Genomic DNA, 17,391 nt, shown 5'->3' with positions numbered 1-17,391 from the left:
AGAAGATAACAAATGTAGTCCCATCCCACCAATGACCCTCCCCAATACTGGAATGCATGTCACACAGCTTTTAAAAGGGTAGGTGCATTGCCATAGGGGACCCTATACAGGGCTCATGAACTTGAGTATCTGTGGACAGGCATATAAGATTTCCACTTTTTTTTTTTTTCCTGGCCACAGAGCAGCCATGTCTAACAGTGTACCCGCATACATAATTTAATCTCTCTTGTTGATTATTCTAGCAGGGAGATAAAGTATTAGGAAAGGCTTCGTTCCCTTAATTCTTCTCATCAACAGACAAAAAAAGAAGGTCCAGGTAAAGAAGTAGGATATGCTACAGACAAGGGACCTTTGGGAAGCAAAGGACCACCAGCAAGAGAGAAAAAGGGGAATATGATTTAGAAGTCCAAACATGATGGGGCACCTTTGACTTATGAGACACAGTCCCATTTAAAATGTTACAGGTGGGGCCAGTGAAAACCTGCCAGAAACCTGTTGGAATCCTGCTGAGCCCTCCACCCTAATAGGGGGTCCACTGTCAATCCCTGGAGCCTCCTGGCCTTGCTGCTTCTCCTCCTTTCCCTTGCTTTCTGTTCATCTTCCTTGGCTGAGCTACAGACCAATGACAGGAGGGAGGACAGATCAAAACCCTCTGCATCTCTTATCCTCCTCTTTCTGTGGGAAGTGTTGCTGATGGGACCAGAGGAAGGGCAAGTAGGGAATAGCAGCAAGGAGAAGCACTGAGGATGTGGGCCCACTTAGGGAGAGGGTCCGACTGACAGCATTATGCTCAAAGGCTGCCCAGTTCCAAAAAGGGACTTTTTGGACGTAGTTGTAGTAGTCTTGTGTGATTGAGGAGCATGTATCTCAAATAAATTGTGATTAATGTGTGATTCAAAGAAAGTGTGATTCTGGGCCTCAGTCTAAATGCCCAATTGCACATGGGTCCATTCATACAATTGCATTCCACATTTTCAAGGAACAGAAATTGCATTTGTAGGATTCTCTACAGGGAACCTGCTGAGCAAAGATACCCCATGTTGTCCTGTTCCTGTATTTGCTTATGAAGGATTTAGCCTTACTCCTAGAAGAGGATGCCCTCTCACTGTTTTACCCATGCTGCCAGCTACTGATGTAAGCAACAAACTGGCCTGGGTCAGCTCACTGGCCTGGGTCCTTTAGCAATAGAGTAAGACTCTAGTTGTCACATTCCATTTTTCTAATAGTCCATTTATCCATCTTCTACAATATGTTTGCTCTGTTAGCGAGAACCATAACAACAAGCTGACCCACTACTCTTTGAAGAACAATGAGAACAATGAAGAACAATACGATTACTCACCCGTATCACTTAGCTGTTCTTGGAAACACAATGCTGAAGCTGTGTGAATGAGTGTTACTCATCTCTGGTATTCTTATGAGTTTCACAGAACTGCTCTCCGGAGCCCACTAAGTCTCAGTGGGAGAAATATCAACTTACCTGCTGTACAAGTCTCCGATTTATTTCAGTAAACTAAAGACTGAGATGGAGCCTAGGATGGTGCACATCCTGCTCTCCATGCACAGATGTCTATTTTGCCTTCAGTATGCCCACAAGGTAACGATGTCCTCAGTCACGGCCCCTCAGCTTAAACTGCATCATCTGGTTGTTGTGTAAGGACAGTACTTATCCTTTCATTAAGATGCCCAGTTAAGATTATGACCACATAGGAATAGGTCTCTTCTAATGACACAACCACATTGGGCTAATTCCCTTTGAGCATGCCAAAGAAGTGTGGGATGCTGCCTAAACATATACTCTGTAATATATGGTATAGGCCGATATAGTTTATACACATGAAAAAGTAGGAGAACCCTCAATATGAATCACCAGTCAACCAGATCAATGGACTCACAAATATATATTTCAAAAAGCATATGATACTCAAAATTAAAAATCTTCTACTGAGAATGTGTGGTATATGTACACCCAATTGAACTCGTTTGTACAAGTAAATGCACAAGGTCTCAAATTAACCTAGGACCAATGGTTTCTTGAGAATGCAACAAGGTGTAGTCACAATCAATCCAAATTAAATTCAAAAATCTCTATGTGACAAAGATAGCTTGTATTTGAACCACACTAAATACAGACAGTAATACTGCAGACTCTAAGTCTCTAATAATAATATACAATTTGCCATCTCAAGAATGTGAAAGGGCGTGGCATCTACCATATAAAAATGATTACAGTTCAAAAATGTCTCTTTACAACAAATAATAGAAATAGTAAATAACAGTAAATTGATGACAACTCCAAACTGACAACAACTCCAAAAGACTTTCGGTTGGTATATACCACACATACTCAGTATAAAATTTATGCAATTTTAATTTTGAGAATTACACTATACACAGCCAGAATAACCCATAGTCATACAGCATGTCTTGGGAACAACAACAACAACCCATAAAATAATGATCAACATGGCCTATGTAAGTTATTCTACAGTACATTCTGCCATCTACGCTTCTTATTTAACATGTTTGACAAAGCAACTTGAATCTCTGTTTCTCAAACTATAAATTATGGGGTTCATTACCAGTGGCAAGACTGTATAAAAAACAGCAGCCAACAAATCCAGAGGTAGAGAGGACACGGACTTTGGTCTGAAGTAAGAAAAGATGGCAGTTGTAAGAAATAAAGAGAATACAGTTAAGTGTGGAGTGCAGGTGGATGTCAGGAGTGCCCTTGCTGCCTTCTGAAATCCTCAAGTAGCCAGAATCAGCACGTAGACAAAAGGGCTCTTTTCCAAGGCTTTATTTCCATTCAACCTAATGACGCTTACAGATCAGATGCTAATTGGCTGAGCAAGAGGAAAACCTAAGGGAGCAGCCTACCAGGGGATTCTAGCCTTGAGGAGTCAGTTGATCTCCGTTTGGAAGGAAAGGGCAGAAAGCCTCTGAACTTAAGGGCTAGGAGGAGAGAGTCCACCCCTTCCCCGTGGGGCATCGGGGTTCAGCTGTTGTCATCACGCCAAGTGGGCTGAGCACGTCCTCTCAGCGCCCGCAACCTCCCACTTGTCTCTGCACTGGCGCCTAGCATCCAGAAGCTCCAGTTGTCCCTCCCTTTCCCTGCCAGGGTCACTGTCCCTCTCAGGAATGTGAGCAGGGAGAGGTCCTCCCTCCCGCTGTGCCTCTGGAAAGCGAGCGGTTTCCTCTCCCATGGTTTCTATCTCTTTCTCATAATCAGAACTGCTTTGGGACTCTATGGGCTCTGATCCGACCCTGACAGTGGAGAAGGCTTTACGCCTGCCCTGAGCTGACTGAAACTTGAACACAGAAGAGATATGTAAGTATAGGAAATCAATACAAGCAAAAAGCAATGAGATACAAGCAATAAACATCCAGAAAACCTGGCCACAATACAAGCAATAAACATCCAGCAGTCTGGCACAGCATGGGGCACTAATGTTTCTTTCTCATAGCCATAAATGCCCGGCAGAATTCATTCCAGGTAGGTTCCACAATTTATTCTAGAGTTCTGACACAAATTAATTTCTCTTTTGTGGTGCTCATCAGAATGTTAAAGTTATGAAGCCAATAACCCTGACTACCTCTTACATTTATCTTTATGCTATACATATCTATTCAGAAGTAAGCCTCATTGTGTTCCATGGGACTTATCTGAGGTGAATAGGATTGCAACATAAAATTGATTAATTTTAGTAGGACTTAATTATCAAGCGATTAGGCCCATTATTGTTAATGCAACTAAAAACATAGCCTTTGAAAGATCAAATTAATTCTGATGTCCATATTTGTTTGGGCCTTTGCAGAATCTGAAGTATGATGAATGCAGGAGAACACCCACCCACCCCCAATAAACCATCTGACTAAAATACATCCTCTTCCAATCCCCAGATTGTCCAAAAACTGACTGGCCCAAATTCCTTGGAGTTGATCGTTGGCAAATCAATTTGCTACTGATATCAAATCTAGCCCCTTTATTTTACATATGCATATTTTGGTTTGAGATGGTAATAACTATTGAGTATAGTTGAACTAAAGTGCATCATACAAAAGTAAAAGTGTAATTCATTACTGCAAGATTCTTTTTTTTACGTTTCAATAAAGCAATATGTAGATGATGTGATGCACATGACACAGTACTCCAAAACAAAACAAAGACAAATGAGAACACTTCCAGCGTATAAATGTATAGATTTTAAAATGTGTAAATGCACAAAGTGGATGCACTATTCTTGCTTGTTTATTGTTTTTATTATATTTGTTCATATTTTTCAAAAAGTTATCCCCTGTTTTTTTTGTTGCAGAAATCAAAGCAGCTCAATCAGAAAATCCAGAAACAATCAAGCACAGACAAATTATTTCAGCAAGAAAACTGTATAAAATAGTAAGCAGAAAATAAGAGTCACAATAAGATAATGAAAATTAGTGCTGGGCTGCATTCTGCCCCTAATTTGTAATGTTTTTTTTCTCTTCCTGCGAAAGAGGCAATGTTTATTTGCTTGTTTTTTCCGTCTCCTACACAGGGAGTGGGAGAATTTTGGGGAATTTTCTTCTGGGGGAGGGGGACAGGGTTTCCACATACCTTTAAAAAAAAGTTTCAGAGGTATTTGTTGCTAATTTCCAAAACTCTAAAACCAGCAATCGCTAAAGCACAGCAGCTTCCGCAGCCCCGGTGCCTTTCCTGAATGCTTATTGGAGAGGGACAGGTCATGTGGTCTCCTGGGAATTCAGAAAGAACTGCTGGGCTGAAGAAGAGTCCTTGGCTTCTGCAAGTGCAGGGGGTGTTTTTTTAAAGAATTAAAAATAGAAAGAAAACCTCTCAGCCTCTGCATACACTAAAAAAGAAAAGAAAAAGCTCCAATCCTGTCCTCCTCCCCAATGAGAAAGTTAATCGACATTCTCAGTCCTTCCAGCCACTCTCATCAGAGTTTTTATTTCATCCTCACCACCACCACCCTACCCACAAAATGCTGAAATTGGAAGGACCAAAATTTTTGGCACAGCACTTGTAAAATGTGCTAAATGTGTGGTAAAATAACCAGCAGAGGATAGGGATCTATCCTCAGTAAGGCAGCACAATGAGCACAGCCTAGCAAGTCTCTGAGAAAGGACTCCCTAAAGGGTCACATGTTGATGGGGGAGGTGATACAGGACCTGTGGGGAAGTGGTTGTATATGAAACCTCTCTTCTGATGGCACAATCAAATTGAATAGTTCCCTCTGAACATGCCAAAAAAGAAAAAGAAAGATGCCCACCAGTGCATTCTATATTGAGAGTGAGGTAGTTTATACACAGCGCGAACTCACCATAGTCATAGAGAATGTCTGGGACAATGCAAAAAAAAAAAAATAGAAAGGACGTAGATCAATCAAGAGGTCAATTGCCTTATGCATGGTATTCTACAATCCATTCCACAGTCTACACTACTTATTTAACATTTCTGATAGAGCCACTTGAATCTCTCTGTTTCTCAAACTCTACATGATGGGATTCATTGGCGGTGGCAAGGCTGTATACAAAAATAGCAGCCAGCCAACAAATCCAGAGGTAGAGAGGACAAGGACTTTGGTCTGAAGTAAGAGAAGATGGAAGTAGTAACAAATAAAGAGAAGACGGTCAGGTGTGGAGTGCAGGTGGAGAAGGCTTTACGCCTGCCCTGGGCTGACTGAATCTTGAACACAGTAGAGAATATGTAAATATAGGAAATCAATTCAAGCAAAATGCAAGAAGAGCTTGCAATAACTACCAGGGCCAAAATAGAAAGGGTTATGATCTGTGTATCAGAGCAAGATAACTTTAAAAGCTGAAGGATGTCACAGAAAAATTGTTCCACATGAGATGAACAGAAATATAAATTGAATGTTTCTGTCGCTTGTACCACTCCATTGATTATACTGCAGAGGAAAGAAGTAGCTGCCATTTTGAAACAGGCCTTCCAGTTCATGATCAAGCTGTATTGTAGAGGATAGCAGATTGCTACGTAGCGGTCATAAGCCATGATACTGAGCAGTGCTAGTTCAGAACCTGAAAATGTGTTAACCAAGAAAACCTGGGTGACACACCCTAAGTATGAAATGAGTTGATAGTCCAGCAATGAATTGGCCATGGATTTTGGGACAGTGGTTGAAATGTAGCCAACATCTACAAAAGATAGGTTGACAAGGAAGAAATACATAGGACTATGAAGGTGGTGATTCTGGATGACAGTTTTGATGATAAGAAAGTTGCCTATCAGAGCTACTAGATAAACAGACCAGAACACCACAAAGAGTAAAATCTGTAGTTCTTGAATATCAGAAAATCCCAGAAGTACAAATGATGTCGCATATGTTTGGTTTGCCATTTCTTTTCTTGGAAGACCTCTGTAGAGAGAAAGGCCAAAATGATTTTTAGTAAAGGAGCATCTCATCGGTTTGCTTATTATCCTTGCACTTATTTCAGCAGCTCATATGCTGAGAAATTGATATATGGTGGTGGCATTTTGAGTCCCACTTTTGAGGGGGCACAGTCCCTGTGCAATTAAAAGCTACATGAGTTGTAAAATATAACAAATATAGCCCCCTCCCACCAATAATCCTCCCCAATGGTGGAATGAATGTCACACAGCTTTTAAAAGGGTAGCAGCATTGCCATACAGCACCCATTACAGGGCTAATGAATTTGAGCATCTGTGGACAGGCATCTAGGATTTACACTTCTTTTTCTGGTCACACAGCAGCAGTGTCTAACACTGTACCAACAAAGAAAATTGCATCTTCCTCGTTTGTTATTCTAGCAGGGAGATGAAGTCATAGGAAGAGCTTTATCCACTTAATTTCTTCTCATCAGCGTCTCTATCTGGCAAAAGTGAAGGTCCAGGTAAAACAAGTTGGATATGCTACAAAAGATTTTGGGGAAGCAAAGGACCACCAGCAAGAGAGAAAGGGGGAATATGATTATGAGTTCCAAACCTGATGAGGCACCTTTACCTGAAGAGACACATAGTCTCATTTTAAATGTTACAGGTAACTTAAAAACCTGCTGGTAACTTGTTGAGAACCTGCTGAGGCCTACACCCTAATAGGGGTCCACTGTCAATCCCTGGCGCCTCCTGGCCCTGCTGCTTCTTCTCCTTTCCATTGCTTTCTGTTCATCTTCCTTGGCTGAGCTACTGACCAATGACAGAAGAGAGGATAAAGAGCAAAACACTCTGCATCTCTTATCCTCTTTCTGTGGGAAATGGTGGTGATTGGACCAGAGGAAGAGGCAAGTAGGGAACAGCAGCAAGGAGAAGCACTGAGGAAGTGGCCCCACTCAAGGAGGGACCCACTGACAGCATTATGCTCAGAGGCTGCCCAGTTCCAAAAGGTACTTGCTGCAAGTAATTGTAGTAGTCTTGAGTGGTTGAGGAGCAGGTATCTCAAATAAAGTGTGATTCAAGTGTGATTCATCTGAAAAAAGTGTGATTCAGGGCCTCAGTCTCAACGCCCGATTACACATGGGCCCATTCATGCCATTGCACCCCACTTTTTCAAGGGAGAGAAGCGGCATTTGTAGAATCCGCTACAGGGAACTTGCTGTGCAATGATAATGAAGGTTGTCCAGGTCCTGTATTGCCTTAGGAAGGATTTAGACTTACTCTTTGAAGAGGACTTCCTCTCATTGTTGTACTCATGCCATGCTGCCAGCTACTGATGTAAGCAACAAACTGGCATAGGTCAACTCCTTGGCCTGGGTCCTTTAGCAATACAGTAAGACTCAGATGCTTCATGAGGTAAGACAGGACCAGGGCAACGTGGGGCATCTTTGCTGGTCCATCCTACCCATCTAGATATTGCTCTGTTGTGGGTGCATGGAGGGTATATTGTAAGTAAACATGAATTGTGACATTGCTCAACATCATCCCTGATCTCAAGGCATGTCTGTTAAGGCATGATTTAAAACACACACACACACACACACACACACACTTTGCTCAACATTACACCCACCCCTGTAAAACTGTGAGAATAAAGCACCAACAATAGGTCTCTTTTGGATAATATAATTATATTTTGATTTAATCACATCTGTCATTTCATAGTTGTCCCACTCCATTTTTTAAATACTCCGTGTATTCATCTTTCACAAAATGTTTGCTCTGTTAGCAAGAAAGGAAATAGCAACTTGACCCCCTAATTTTCAAAGAACAATGCTATACAATTACTCACCCTTCGTAACTTAGCTGTTCTTGGAAACACAATGCTGGAGCTGTGTGAACGAGTTTTACTCATCTCTAGTATTCTCATGAGTTTCACAGACCTGCTCTCCAGAGCCCACTATGTCTCAGTGGGAGAAATTAAAATTTAGCTCTGTACAAGTCTCCCATATTTCAATAAACTAATGTCTGAGATGGGGCCTGGAATGGTGCATGTCCTGCTCTCCATGCACAGATGTCTCGTTTGCCTTCAGTATGCTCATGAGGTAACGATGTCCTCAGTCACGGCCGCTCAGCTAAACTGCATCATCTGGTTGTTGTGAGGATAAGCAGCTGAAAAAAACGTGTGCATCATCCAGCACTCTAGCACAGCACAGGGCACCAATGTTTCTATTTCATAGCCTTAAATGGCTTGCAGAACCCATTCCAGGTTCCATAGTCTCCTCTAGAGTGTTTGACATATATGAAGGATTGTTAGACACAGATCCAACAACCCTGCAAGGTAGGACTGGCCAAACCTGGCCACAAATTCCCACAGTTACCTAGTGGCCTCCCACTCTGGCCAGTAGGCCCTGAAATTAGCACTGAAGGTATTCAGAAACGCACACCAACTAAAAGTTGAAAAAAGTTTATTAAGGGAAAGAACAATGGGAAAGGGAAGGGAGAGGCTGTAAATTCTACAGGAAATTACAAGCAAGGTAACAAGTACAAGAAATGCTCAAAAATGCAGAGAGCCTTTATATGCACCCCCAAGAGCAAAAGAATAAAGCTAGCTAGTCAATCCTATACATACCAAGGCATGGGCCTTCCAGGATAGCGTCCAGACTGCAACACCCCCCCCCCCCAATCAGGGACAAAAGATGGCCCACCTCTTCCTCAGTCCCTCTATTTAAAGCCTGGTCCTAGCAACACAAGGCTAGGTTGATTTGGTTGATTTGGACGTGACAGCCTGGCCTATTCTCATGGCAGAAAGCAGGCCTTCATTCTTGACAACAACATACATTAATTTCTTTTTTGTGGTCATCATCAAAACTTTATAGTGATTAGGGATGTTAGAGAATTCCGCCACGGATCCCAGGGGGGCCGAATTCCAGTGAATTTGGCCCCCCGGAATCCGTGGCGGAAAGGAGCAACCTGCCCCACCACCCCGCGAAAGCCCCCCGGAACGGAGCCTACCTGGCGGTGGCTCCATCTGCAACTTCGGCTCCGGCAGTGGCTCCAGTGGCAGTGGCTCCAGCTGCTGCCAGGCTGCTGCAGATGCAAATGGTGTCCTGAGTAGGGGACGCCATTTGCGTCCCTATGGTAGCCCGTGATAGGCTACGTAAATATTTACGTAGCCTATGACAGCTAAAGCGGGAACACAAATGGCATAGGGGACGCCATTTGCATTCCTGTTTTAGCTGTCATAGGCTATGTAAATATTTACGTAGCCTATCACGGAGAAAACGGAAATGCAAGTGGCATAGGGGACGCCATTTGTGTCCCCACTTTAACCGTGATAGGCTATGTAAATATTTACGTAGCCTATCACGGGCTACCATAGGGGCGCAAATGGCGTCCCCTACTCAGGACGTCATTTGCGTCCGCAGCAGCCCAGCAGTGGCTGGAGGCCCCGCTGCGGGGTGGCCTGGCCGTCAGCTCTGCGGCCTGGCCGCGGAGTGGAGCTGGCCGGGCAGAATTCCAGGGGGGAGGAATGGATCGCCTCCCCCCCATCGAGGATTTTGGGGGGAGGGATGGAGCGCCTTCCCCCACTGTGGATGTCCCTGGACGAAACCAGGTAAGTGTGTCGTACATCCCTAATAGTAATGAAGCCAGTAGCCCTGACAATCCCTTAAATGTATCTTTATGTTATACACATCTATTCAGAATTAAGCCACATTGTGTCCAATGGGACTTCCTCCCAGGTGAATAGGATTGCAGTATAAATCTGATTGAGAGGCCGCGGTGGCTTAGTGGTTAAGACGCTGAACTGCAGACCGGAAGGTTGGCAGGACAGCAGTTCGAGACCCGAGTGCTGCGTGGCGGAGTGAGCTCCCATCTTCAGTCCCTGCTCCTGCCAACCTAGCAGTTCTAAAGCAAGAAATTGCAAGTAGATACATAGGTACCGCTTTGGCGGGAAAGGTAACAGCATTCCGTGCACCTCGGTGTACAGTCATGCTGGCCACATGACCATGGAAGCATATTTGGACAGCGCTGGTTCTTTGGCTTAGAAATGGAGATGAGCACCACACCCTAGAGTTGGACACGACTAGTTGGGGACACCTTTACCTTTTACCTTTTTTATAAATCTGAGTAATTCTAGTAAGACTTAAGTATCAAGTGAATAGACCCAGTATTAATACAAATATTATTTATTTATTTCTATACCTCCCCATAGCCGACGCTCTCTTGAATAAAAACATAAACTTTGAAAGATGAAATGAATTCTGTTGTCTACATTCGTTCTAGCAAGAATCTCGTATGATGAATGCAGGAGAAAACTGAATTAACCATCTGACTAAAATACATCCTATTCCAACCCCCCAGTTTTGTCCAAACACCAACTGGCCCAAATTCCTTAGAAGTGGTTTTTGGGAAATCAACTTGTTTTGTTGTTGTTGTTCAGTCGTTCAGTCGTGTCCGACTCTTCGTGACCCTATGGACCATAGCACGCCAGGCCTTCCTGTCCTGCGCTCTCTCCCGGAGTGTGCTCAAGTCCATATTCATTGCATCAGTCATGCTATCTAGCCATCTCATCCTCTGCTGTCCCCTTCTCCTTTTGCCTTCAGTCTTTCCCAGCATCAGGGTCTTTTCCAGAGAGTTTTCTCTTTGCATTAGGTGGCCAAAATATTTGAGCTTCAGCTTCCGTATCTGTCCTTCCAATGAGCAGTCAGGGTTGATTTCCCTTAGGATTGACAGATTTGACCTCCTAATCAACTTGTTACTGATGTCAAATCTAGCACCTTTGTCTTATATATGCAAATTTTGTTTTAAAATGTTAATGATTATTGAGTATAGTTGCACTAAGGTACATCATTTGAAAGTGAAACTGTAAGTCATGACCGTAAGTTTCATTCATTACATTTCAATAAATCAGTATGTAGGTGATGTGATGCAGATGACACAGTACTCCAAAACAAAACAGAAGATCAAAAAGGACACATCCAGTTTATACATTTACAGATTTTAGAACATATAAATAAACAACCTGGATGCACTATCATTGGCCGTTTATTTTGTTTATTATTGTTGTTCAGTCGTTCAGTCGTGTCCGACTCTTGGTGACCCCATGGACCATAGCACGCCAGGCCTTCCTGTCCTCCGCTCTCTCCCAGAGTGTGCTCAAGTTCATATTTTGTTTATTACATTTGTTCATATTTTGTAAAAGTTATCCCCTGCTTTTCTTTCAGAAATCAAAGCAGCTCAGTCAGAAAATCAATGAAAAATCAAGCACAGACAAATTATCCTAACAGCAAAACAATATAACATAGTAATCAGAAAATAAGATTCACCATAAAACAGTGAAAATTAGTGTTGTGCTGAATCCTGCCCCCTGTTTTCCGGATTTTTTTTTTCTTTTCCTGGGAAAGAGACATTGTTTTGGTTTGGTTTGGTCTTATTTTTCCTGCTCTTTCACAAGGAGGGGGAGAAATTGAGAGAATTTTCTTCATGGGGAGAAGGCCAGGGTTTCCACATACCTTTTTAGGTTTAGGAGGTAGTTGTTGCTAATTTTTAAAACTCTACCCGCCCTCCATTGCTAAAGCAAGCAGCTTCTCCAGCCTCAGAGCCTTTCCTGAATGCCTGCTGGAGAGGGAGAGGTCATGATCTCTTCAGAATTCAGAAAGTGCTGTCGGGCTGGAGAAGTGTCCTGGGCTTCTGTAAGTGCAGGAGGTGCTGTTTTTGCTTCTCTGTTTGTTTGTTTTTTAAATAAAAAAATAGGAAGAAGACCTCTCAGCCACTGCTTACACTTTAAAAAGTAAGGTGAAATCCTCCTCCCCAAGGAGAAAGTTAATAGAAATTCTCACCCCTCCCACCTTCTTCCACCTGTTTTTATTTCACACACACACCCCACCACCACCAACACCATCACATACTGAAAATGGAAGAATAAAATTTTTTGGCACAGCACTATTGAAAATAGCCAGCAGAGGGTAGGGGGGTCTATCCTCAATGAAGCAGAATGAGCACAGCCTAATGAGTTTCCCAAAGGCCTCCATAAAGTGTCACACTTTGATGGGGGAGGCGATACATCCTGCTCCATGCATTCATTCAATGTGTGGAGGTGGTTTAATATGCCACCTCCCTTCTAATGACACAGGTAATGGGATAATTCCCTTTGAGCATGCCACCCCCCAATGGATGCCTACAAATACATTCTATATTGAGAGTGATGTAGTCCATACACAGACAGAATAAACCATAGTCATAGAGAATGTTTAAGGACAATGGAAAAATAAATAAAAATAACATAAGAATTAGTGAGTAGGATTGCAGCATAAATCTGATTACTTTTAGTAGGACTTAATTATGAAGCGATTAGGCCCATTATTATTAATACAAATAAAAATAAAAACATAGGCATTGAAAGATGAAATGCATTCTGATGGCCATATTTGTTCTAGCAATCCAAGAATCTGAAGTCTGATGAATGCAGGAGAAAACTGTCAAAATAAACCATCAGACTAAAACACATCCTCTTTCAATCCCCATATTTTCCAAGAACTGACTGGCCCAAATTCCTTGGAATAGAACTTTGGCAACTCAACTTGCTACTGATGTCAAAGGGCTACTAGCCCTTTTGTCTTGCAGATGCATATTTCGGTTTAAAATGTTAATAACCATGAGTAGAGTTGCACCAAGGTACATCATTTGAAAGTGAAAGTTTTATTCATTACTGCAAGCTTCATTCATTACATTTCAATAAACCAGTACATAGGTGATGTGATGCGCATGACACAGTACTCCAAAACAAAACAAAAGACCAAGGAGGGCACATCCAGTTTATAAACATATATATTTCTAAATGTATAAAGGTACAAACTGGATGCACTATCATTGGACATTTATCTTGTTTATTACATTTGTGTGTGTGTGTGTGTGTATATATATATATATATATATATATACACACACACACACATACCTTATCCCCTGCTTTTCTTTAATAAATCAAAGCAGATCAATCAGAAAATCAGTGAAAAATCAAGCACACAGACAAATTATTCTAATAGCAAATCAATTTCAAATAGTAATCAGAAAATAAAAGTCACCATAAGACAATTAAAGTTAGTGCTGTGCTGAATCCTGCCCCCCATTTTCCGGATTTTTTTTTCTCTTCCTGTAGAAGAGGCATTGTTTTGTTTTGTTTTTTCTGCTCTTCCACTGGGAGGGAGATAATTCTGGAGAATTTTCTTCTTTGGGAGGGGGACAAGGTTTCCACATACCTGTTTAAGTTTGGAAGGTAGTTGTTGCTATTTTTTAAAGCCCCCTCCCCTCCATTCCTTAACCACAGAAACTTTTGCAGCTTCGGATCCCTTCCTGACTGCCTGCTGGAGAGGGAGAGGTCATGTGGTCTCTTGGGAATTCAGAAAGAGCTGCCGGGCTGAAGAAAAGTCCTGGGCTTCTGCAAGTGCAGCATGTGCTGTTTTTTGTTGCTGTCTGTTTGTTTTTAAATAAAAGGATAGGAAGAAGACCTCTCAGCCACTGCCTACACTTTAACAAATAAGATGAAATCCTGTCCTCCTCACCAAGGAGAAAGCTAATAGAAATTCTCACCCATCCCAGCTTCTTTCACCAGAGTTTTTATTACATCCCCACCCCCTAACCCCAACCCCAACCCCACAACATGCTGAAATAGAAGAATCAAATTTTTCGGCACAGCTCGAATGAAAATAGCCAGCAGAGGATAAGGGGTCTATCCTGAATGAAGCAGCAGAATGAGCACAGCCTCATGAGTTCCCCACAAAGGCCTCCCCAAAGGGTCACATATTAATGGGGGACACGGTGGCACAACAGTTTAATGATGCTGTAGTTTGCTGGCCAGAAATGGTCAGCACTCCAATGGTTTGAGCCCAGCTCCACGTGACAGAAGTGAGCTCCCATCATTTCATCCCTAGCTCCTGCCCACCTAGCAGTTCAAAAGCATACCATCTGTGAGTAGATAAATAGGTATCACCATTTCAGTGGGGGGAAACGCTGGCAGCACTCTATGCAGGGAGCAGGAACCGGCGCTGGATCTGCCTGGACGCGATCAGCGGAGGAGCGGTGGAGCAAAAGCCCGGATGAGCCAACTTCCCTAAGAATGCTGCTGGCCAGCTGATGCAAAGCTAGCTCACCCACTTGAGGTGCATCAGTGCAACAAAGACTAGCAACTACCAGCGCCAGAACATCTACTGTGTAAAAAACATTGTAGACTCCCTGGCAATGTGTGCCATACGCTAAATAAATACATTGATGGGGGAGGTGATACATGACCCACTCCATGCATTCGGACAATGTCTGATGCAATGATGCTCTGACTTGGATTCCTGCATTGAGCAGGGGGTTGGACTTGATGATCTTGTAGACCCCTTCCAACCCTACTATTCTATGATTCTATGATTCTATGGAGGTGGTTTAATATGCCACCTCTCTTCTAATGACACAGGTAATGGGATAATTCCCTTTGAGCATGCCACCCCCCAAAGAATGCCTACAAATACATTCTATATTGAGAGTGATGTAGTCCTCCATACACAGACAGAATAAACCATAGTCATAGAGAATGTCTTGAGACAATGAAAAAAAAATCAAAATAACATAAGAATTCACATGCCCTCTGTAACGTATTCTACTGTCCATTCTGCAGTCTACACTTCTTATTTAACATTTTTGAGAGAGCAACTTGAATCTCTCTGTTTCTCAAACTATAAATGATGGGGTTCATTATTGGTGGCAAGACTGTATATGCAACAGCAGCCAACAAATCCAGAGGTAGAGAGGACAAGGCCTTTGGTCTGAAGTAAGAAAAGATACAAGTAGTAAGAAATAAAGAGAAGACGGTCAAGTGTGGAGTGCAGGTGGAGAAGGCTTTACACCTGCCTTGAACTGACTGAATCTTGAACACAGTAGAGAATATGTAAATATAGGAAATCAATACAAGCAAAAAGCAGGAAGATCCTGCAATAACTACAAGGGCCAAAATATACCAGATTACGATCTGTGTATCAGAGCAAGATATCTTTAATAGCTGAGGGATGTCACAGAAAAATTGTTCCACAACATGGGATGAACAGAAATATAAACTGAACGTGTTTGTCACTTGTACCACTCCATTGATTGCACTGCAGAGGAAGGAAGCAGCCACCATTTTGAAACAGGCACTCCAGTTCATGATCAAGCTGTACTGTAGAGGATAGCAGATTGCTACATAGCGGTCATAAGCCATGACAGTGAGCAGTGCTAGTTCGGTACCTCCAAATGTGAGAACCAAGAAAACCTGTGTCATACATCCAGAGTATGAAATGAGTTTATCATCCAGCAAAGAGTTGGCCATGGATTTTGGAACAGTGGTTGAGATGTAGCAAATGTCTGTGATTGACAGATTGACCAAGAAGAAATACATGGGGCTATGAAGTTGATAATTCTGGGCTATAATTGTAATGATGAGTAAGTTGCCTATCAGGGCTACTGAGTAAACAGAAAAGAACACCACAACGTGTAAAATCTGTAGTTCTCGATTAGCAGAAAAACCCAGAAGCACAAATGCTGTTGCATATGTTTGGTTTACCATTTCTTTGCATGAAATAAGTCTGTAGAGAGAAAGGCCAAGATGATTTTAAGTAAAGGAGACTCTCGGCAGTTTGTTCATCATCCTTGTGCTTATTTCAGCAGCCCAGATACTGAGAAATGGATATATGGTGGTGGTGTTTGGAGTCCCACCTTTGAGGGGGCACAGTCCACATGCAATTAAAAGTTGGAGAAGATAACAGATGTATCTGTTTGTTACCAATGTTTGTTACCATCCCACCAATGACCCTCCCCAATACTGGAATGCATGTCACACAGCTTTTAAAAGGGTAGGTGCGTTGCCATAGGGCACCCTATTCAGGGCTAATGAACTTGAGCATCTGTGGACAGGCATCTAGGATTTCAACTTTTTTTTTTTCCTGGCCACAGAGCAGCAGTTTCTACCTGTGTACCAACACAGAGAATTTAATCTCCCTTGTTGATTATTCTAGCAGGGAGATAAAGTAATAGGAAGAGCTTCATCCCCTTAATTTCTTCACATCAGCTTCTCTATCAGGCAAAAGAGAAGGTCCAGGTAACAAACAAGGTGGATATGTTACAGACAAGGAAACTTTGGGAAGCAAAGGACTACCAGCAATAGATAAAAGGGGAATATGATTATGTATTCCAAACCTGATAAGGCACCTTTACCTGAAGGGACACATAGTTCCATTTGAAATGTTACAGGTAGGGCCAGTGAAAACCTGCAGGAAACCTGTTGGAAACCTGCTGAGCCCTCCACCCTAATAGGGGGTCCACTGCCAATCCCGGGAGCCTCCTGGCCCTGCTGCTTCTCCTCCTTTCCCTTGCTTTTTGTTCATCTTCCTTGGCTGAGCTTCTGACCTATGACACAAGAGACAAGAAAGAGCAAACCCTTCACATCTCTTATCCCCTTCTTTCTGTGGGAAGTGGTGCTGATGGGACCAGTGGAAGAGGCAAGTAGGGAAAAGCAGCACGGAGGAACATTGAGGATGTGGGCCCACTCAGGGAGAGGGGCCCACTGACAGCATCATGCTCATAGGCTGCCATGTACCAACATTACTTGTTACAAGTAGTTGTAATAGTCTTGTGTGACTGAGGAGCAGGTATCTCAAAGAAAGTGTGATTCAGGGCCTCAGACTAAACACCCAGTTGCTCATGGGCCTTTTCACACAATTGCACCCCACTTTTTCAATGGAGAGAAAAGGAACTTGTAGGATTCTCTACATGGAACTTGCTGAGCAAAGACATGCAATGTTGTCCTGGCCCTGTATTGCCTTATGAAGGATTTAGCCTGAGAAGACTTAGGGCATTTCTACACCAGCCTAAAATCCTCCATTTAAAATCAGGTTTTCTGATTACATTTTAAATGCAGGATCACCACTCATTCTTTTTACATGCGCTTCCCCCCTCCTTCTCCCCGTATCTGAGTCTTCCATTATCTTTCATTGATCTTGCTCCTCTTACTGCGGCTTAGA

General features: G+C 42.6%; 1 protein-coding gene and 1 pseudogene across 1 annotated transcript; both read right to left on the bottom strand.

Annotated features, from left to right (window-relative positions):
- Positions 1–5,435: 5,435 nt before the first annotated feature.
- Positions 5,436–6,355, bottom strand: LOC146341576 (olfactory receptor 14A16-like; annotated as a pseudogene).
- Positions 6,356–14,996: 8,641 nt separating this feature from the next.
- LOC146341575 (olfactory receptor 14A16-like) lies at positions 14,997–15,938 on the bottom strand. The gene has a single exon (XM_084807547.1). It carries the CDS (start codon positions 15,936–15,938, stop codon positions 14,997–14,999), a length of 942 nt encoding a protein of 313 aa, XP_084663673.1.
- Between the last annotated feature and the right edge of the window lie 1,453 nt (positions 15,939–17,391).

Source organism: Heloderma suspectum, chromosome 6 (genome assembly GCF_057233095.1).
Source record: "Heloderma suspectum isolate Gila_16-S chromosome 6, 16-S_ref, whole genome shotgun sequence".
NCBI lineage: Eukaryota > Metazoa > Chordata > Lepidosauria > Squamata > Helodermatidae > Heloderma > Heloderma suspectum.
This window is presented reverse-complemented; position numbering and strand designations above follow the sequence as displayed.

Coding starts and splice junctions, on each gene's coding strand:
- LOC146341575 (XM_084807547.1), bottom strand. CDS start 15,938: ATGGTAAACCAAACATATGCAACAGCATTTGTGCTTCTGGGTTTTTCT.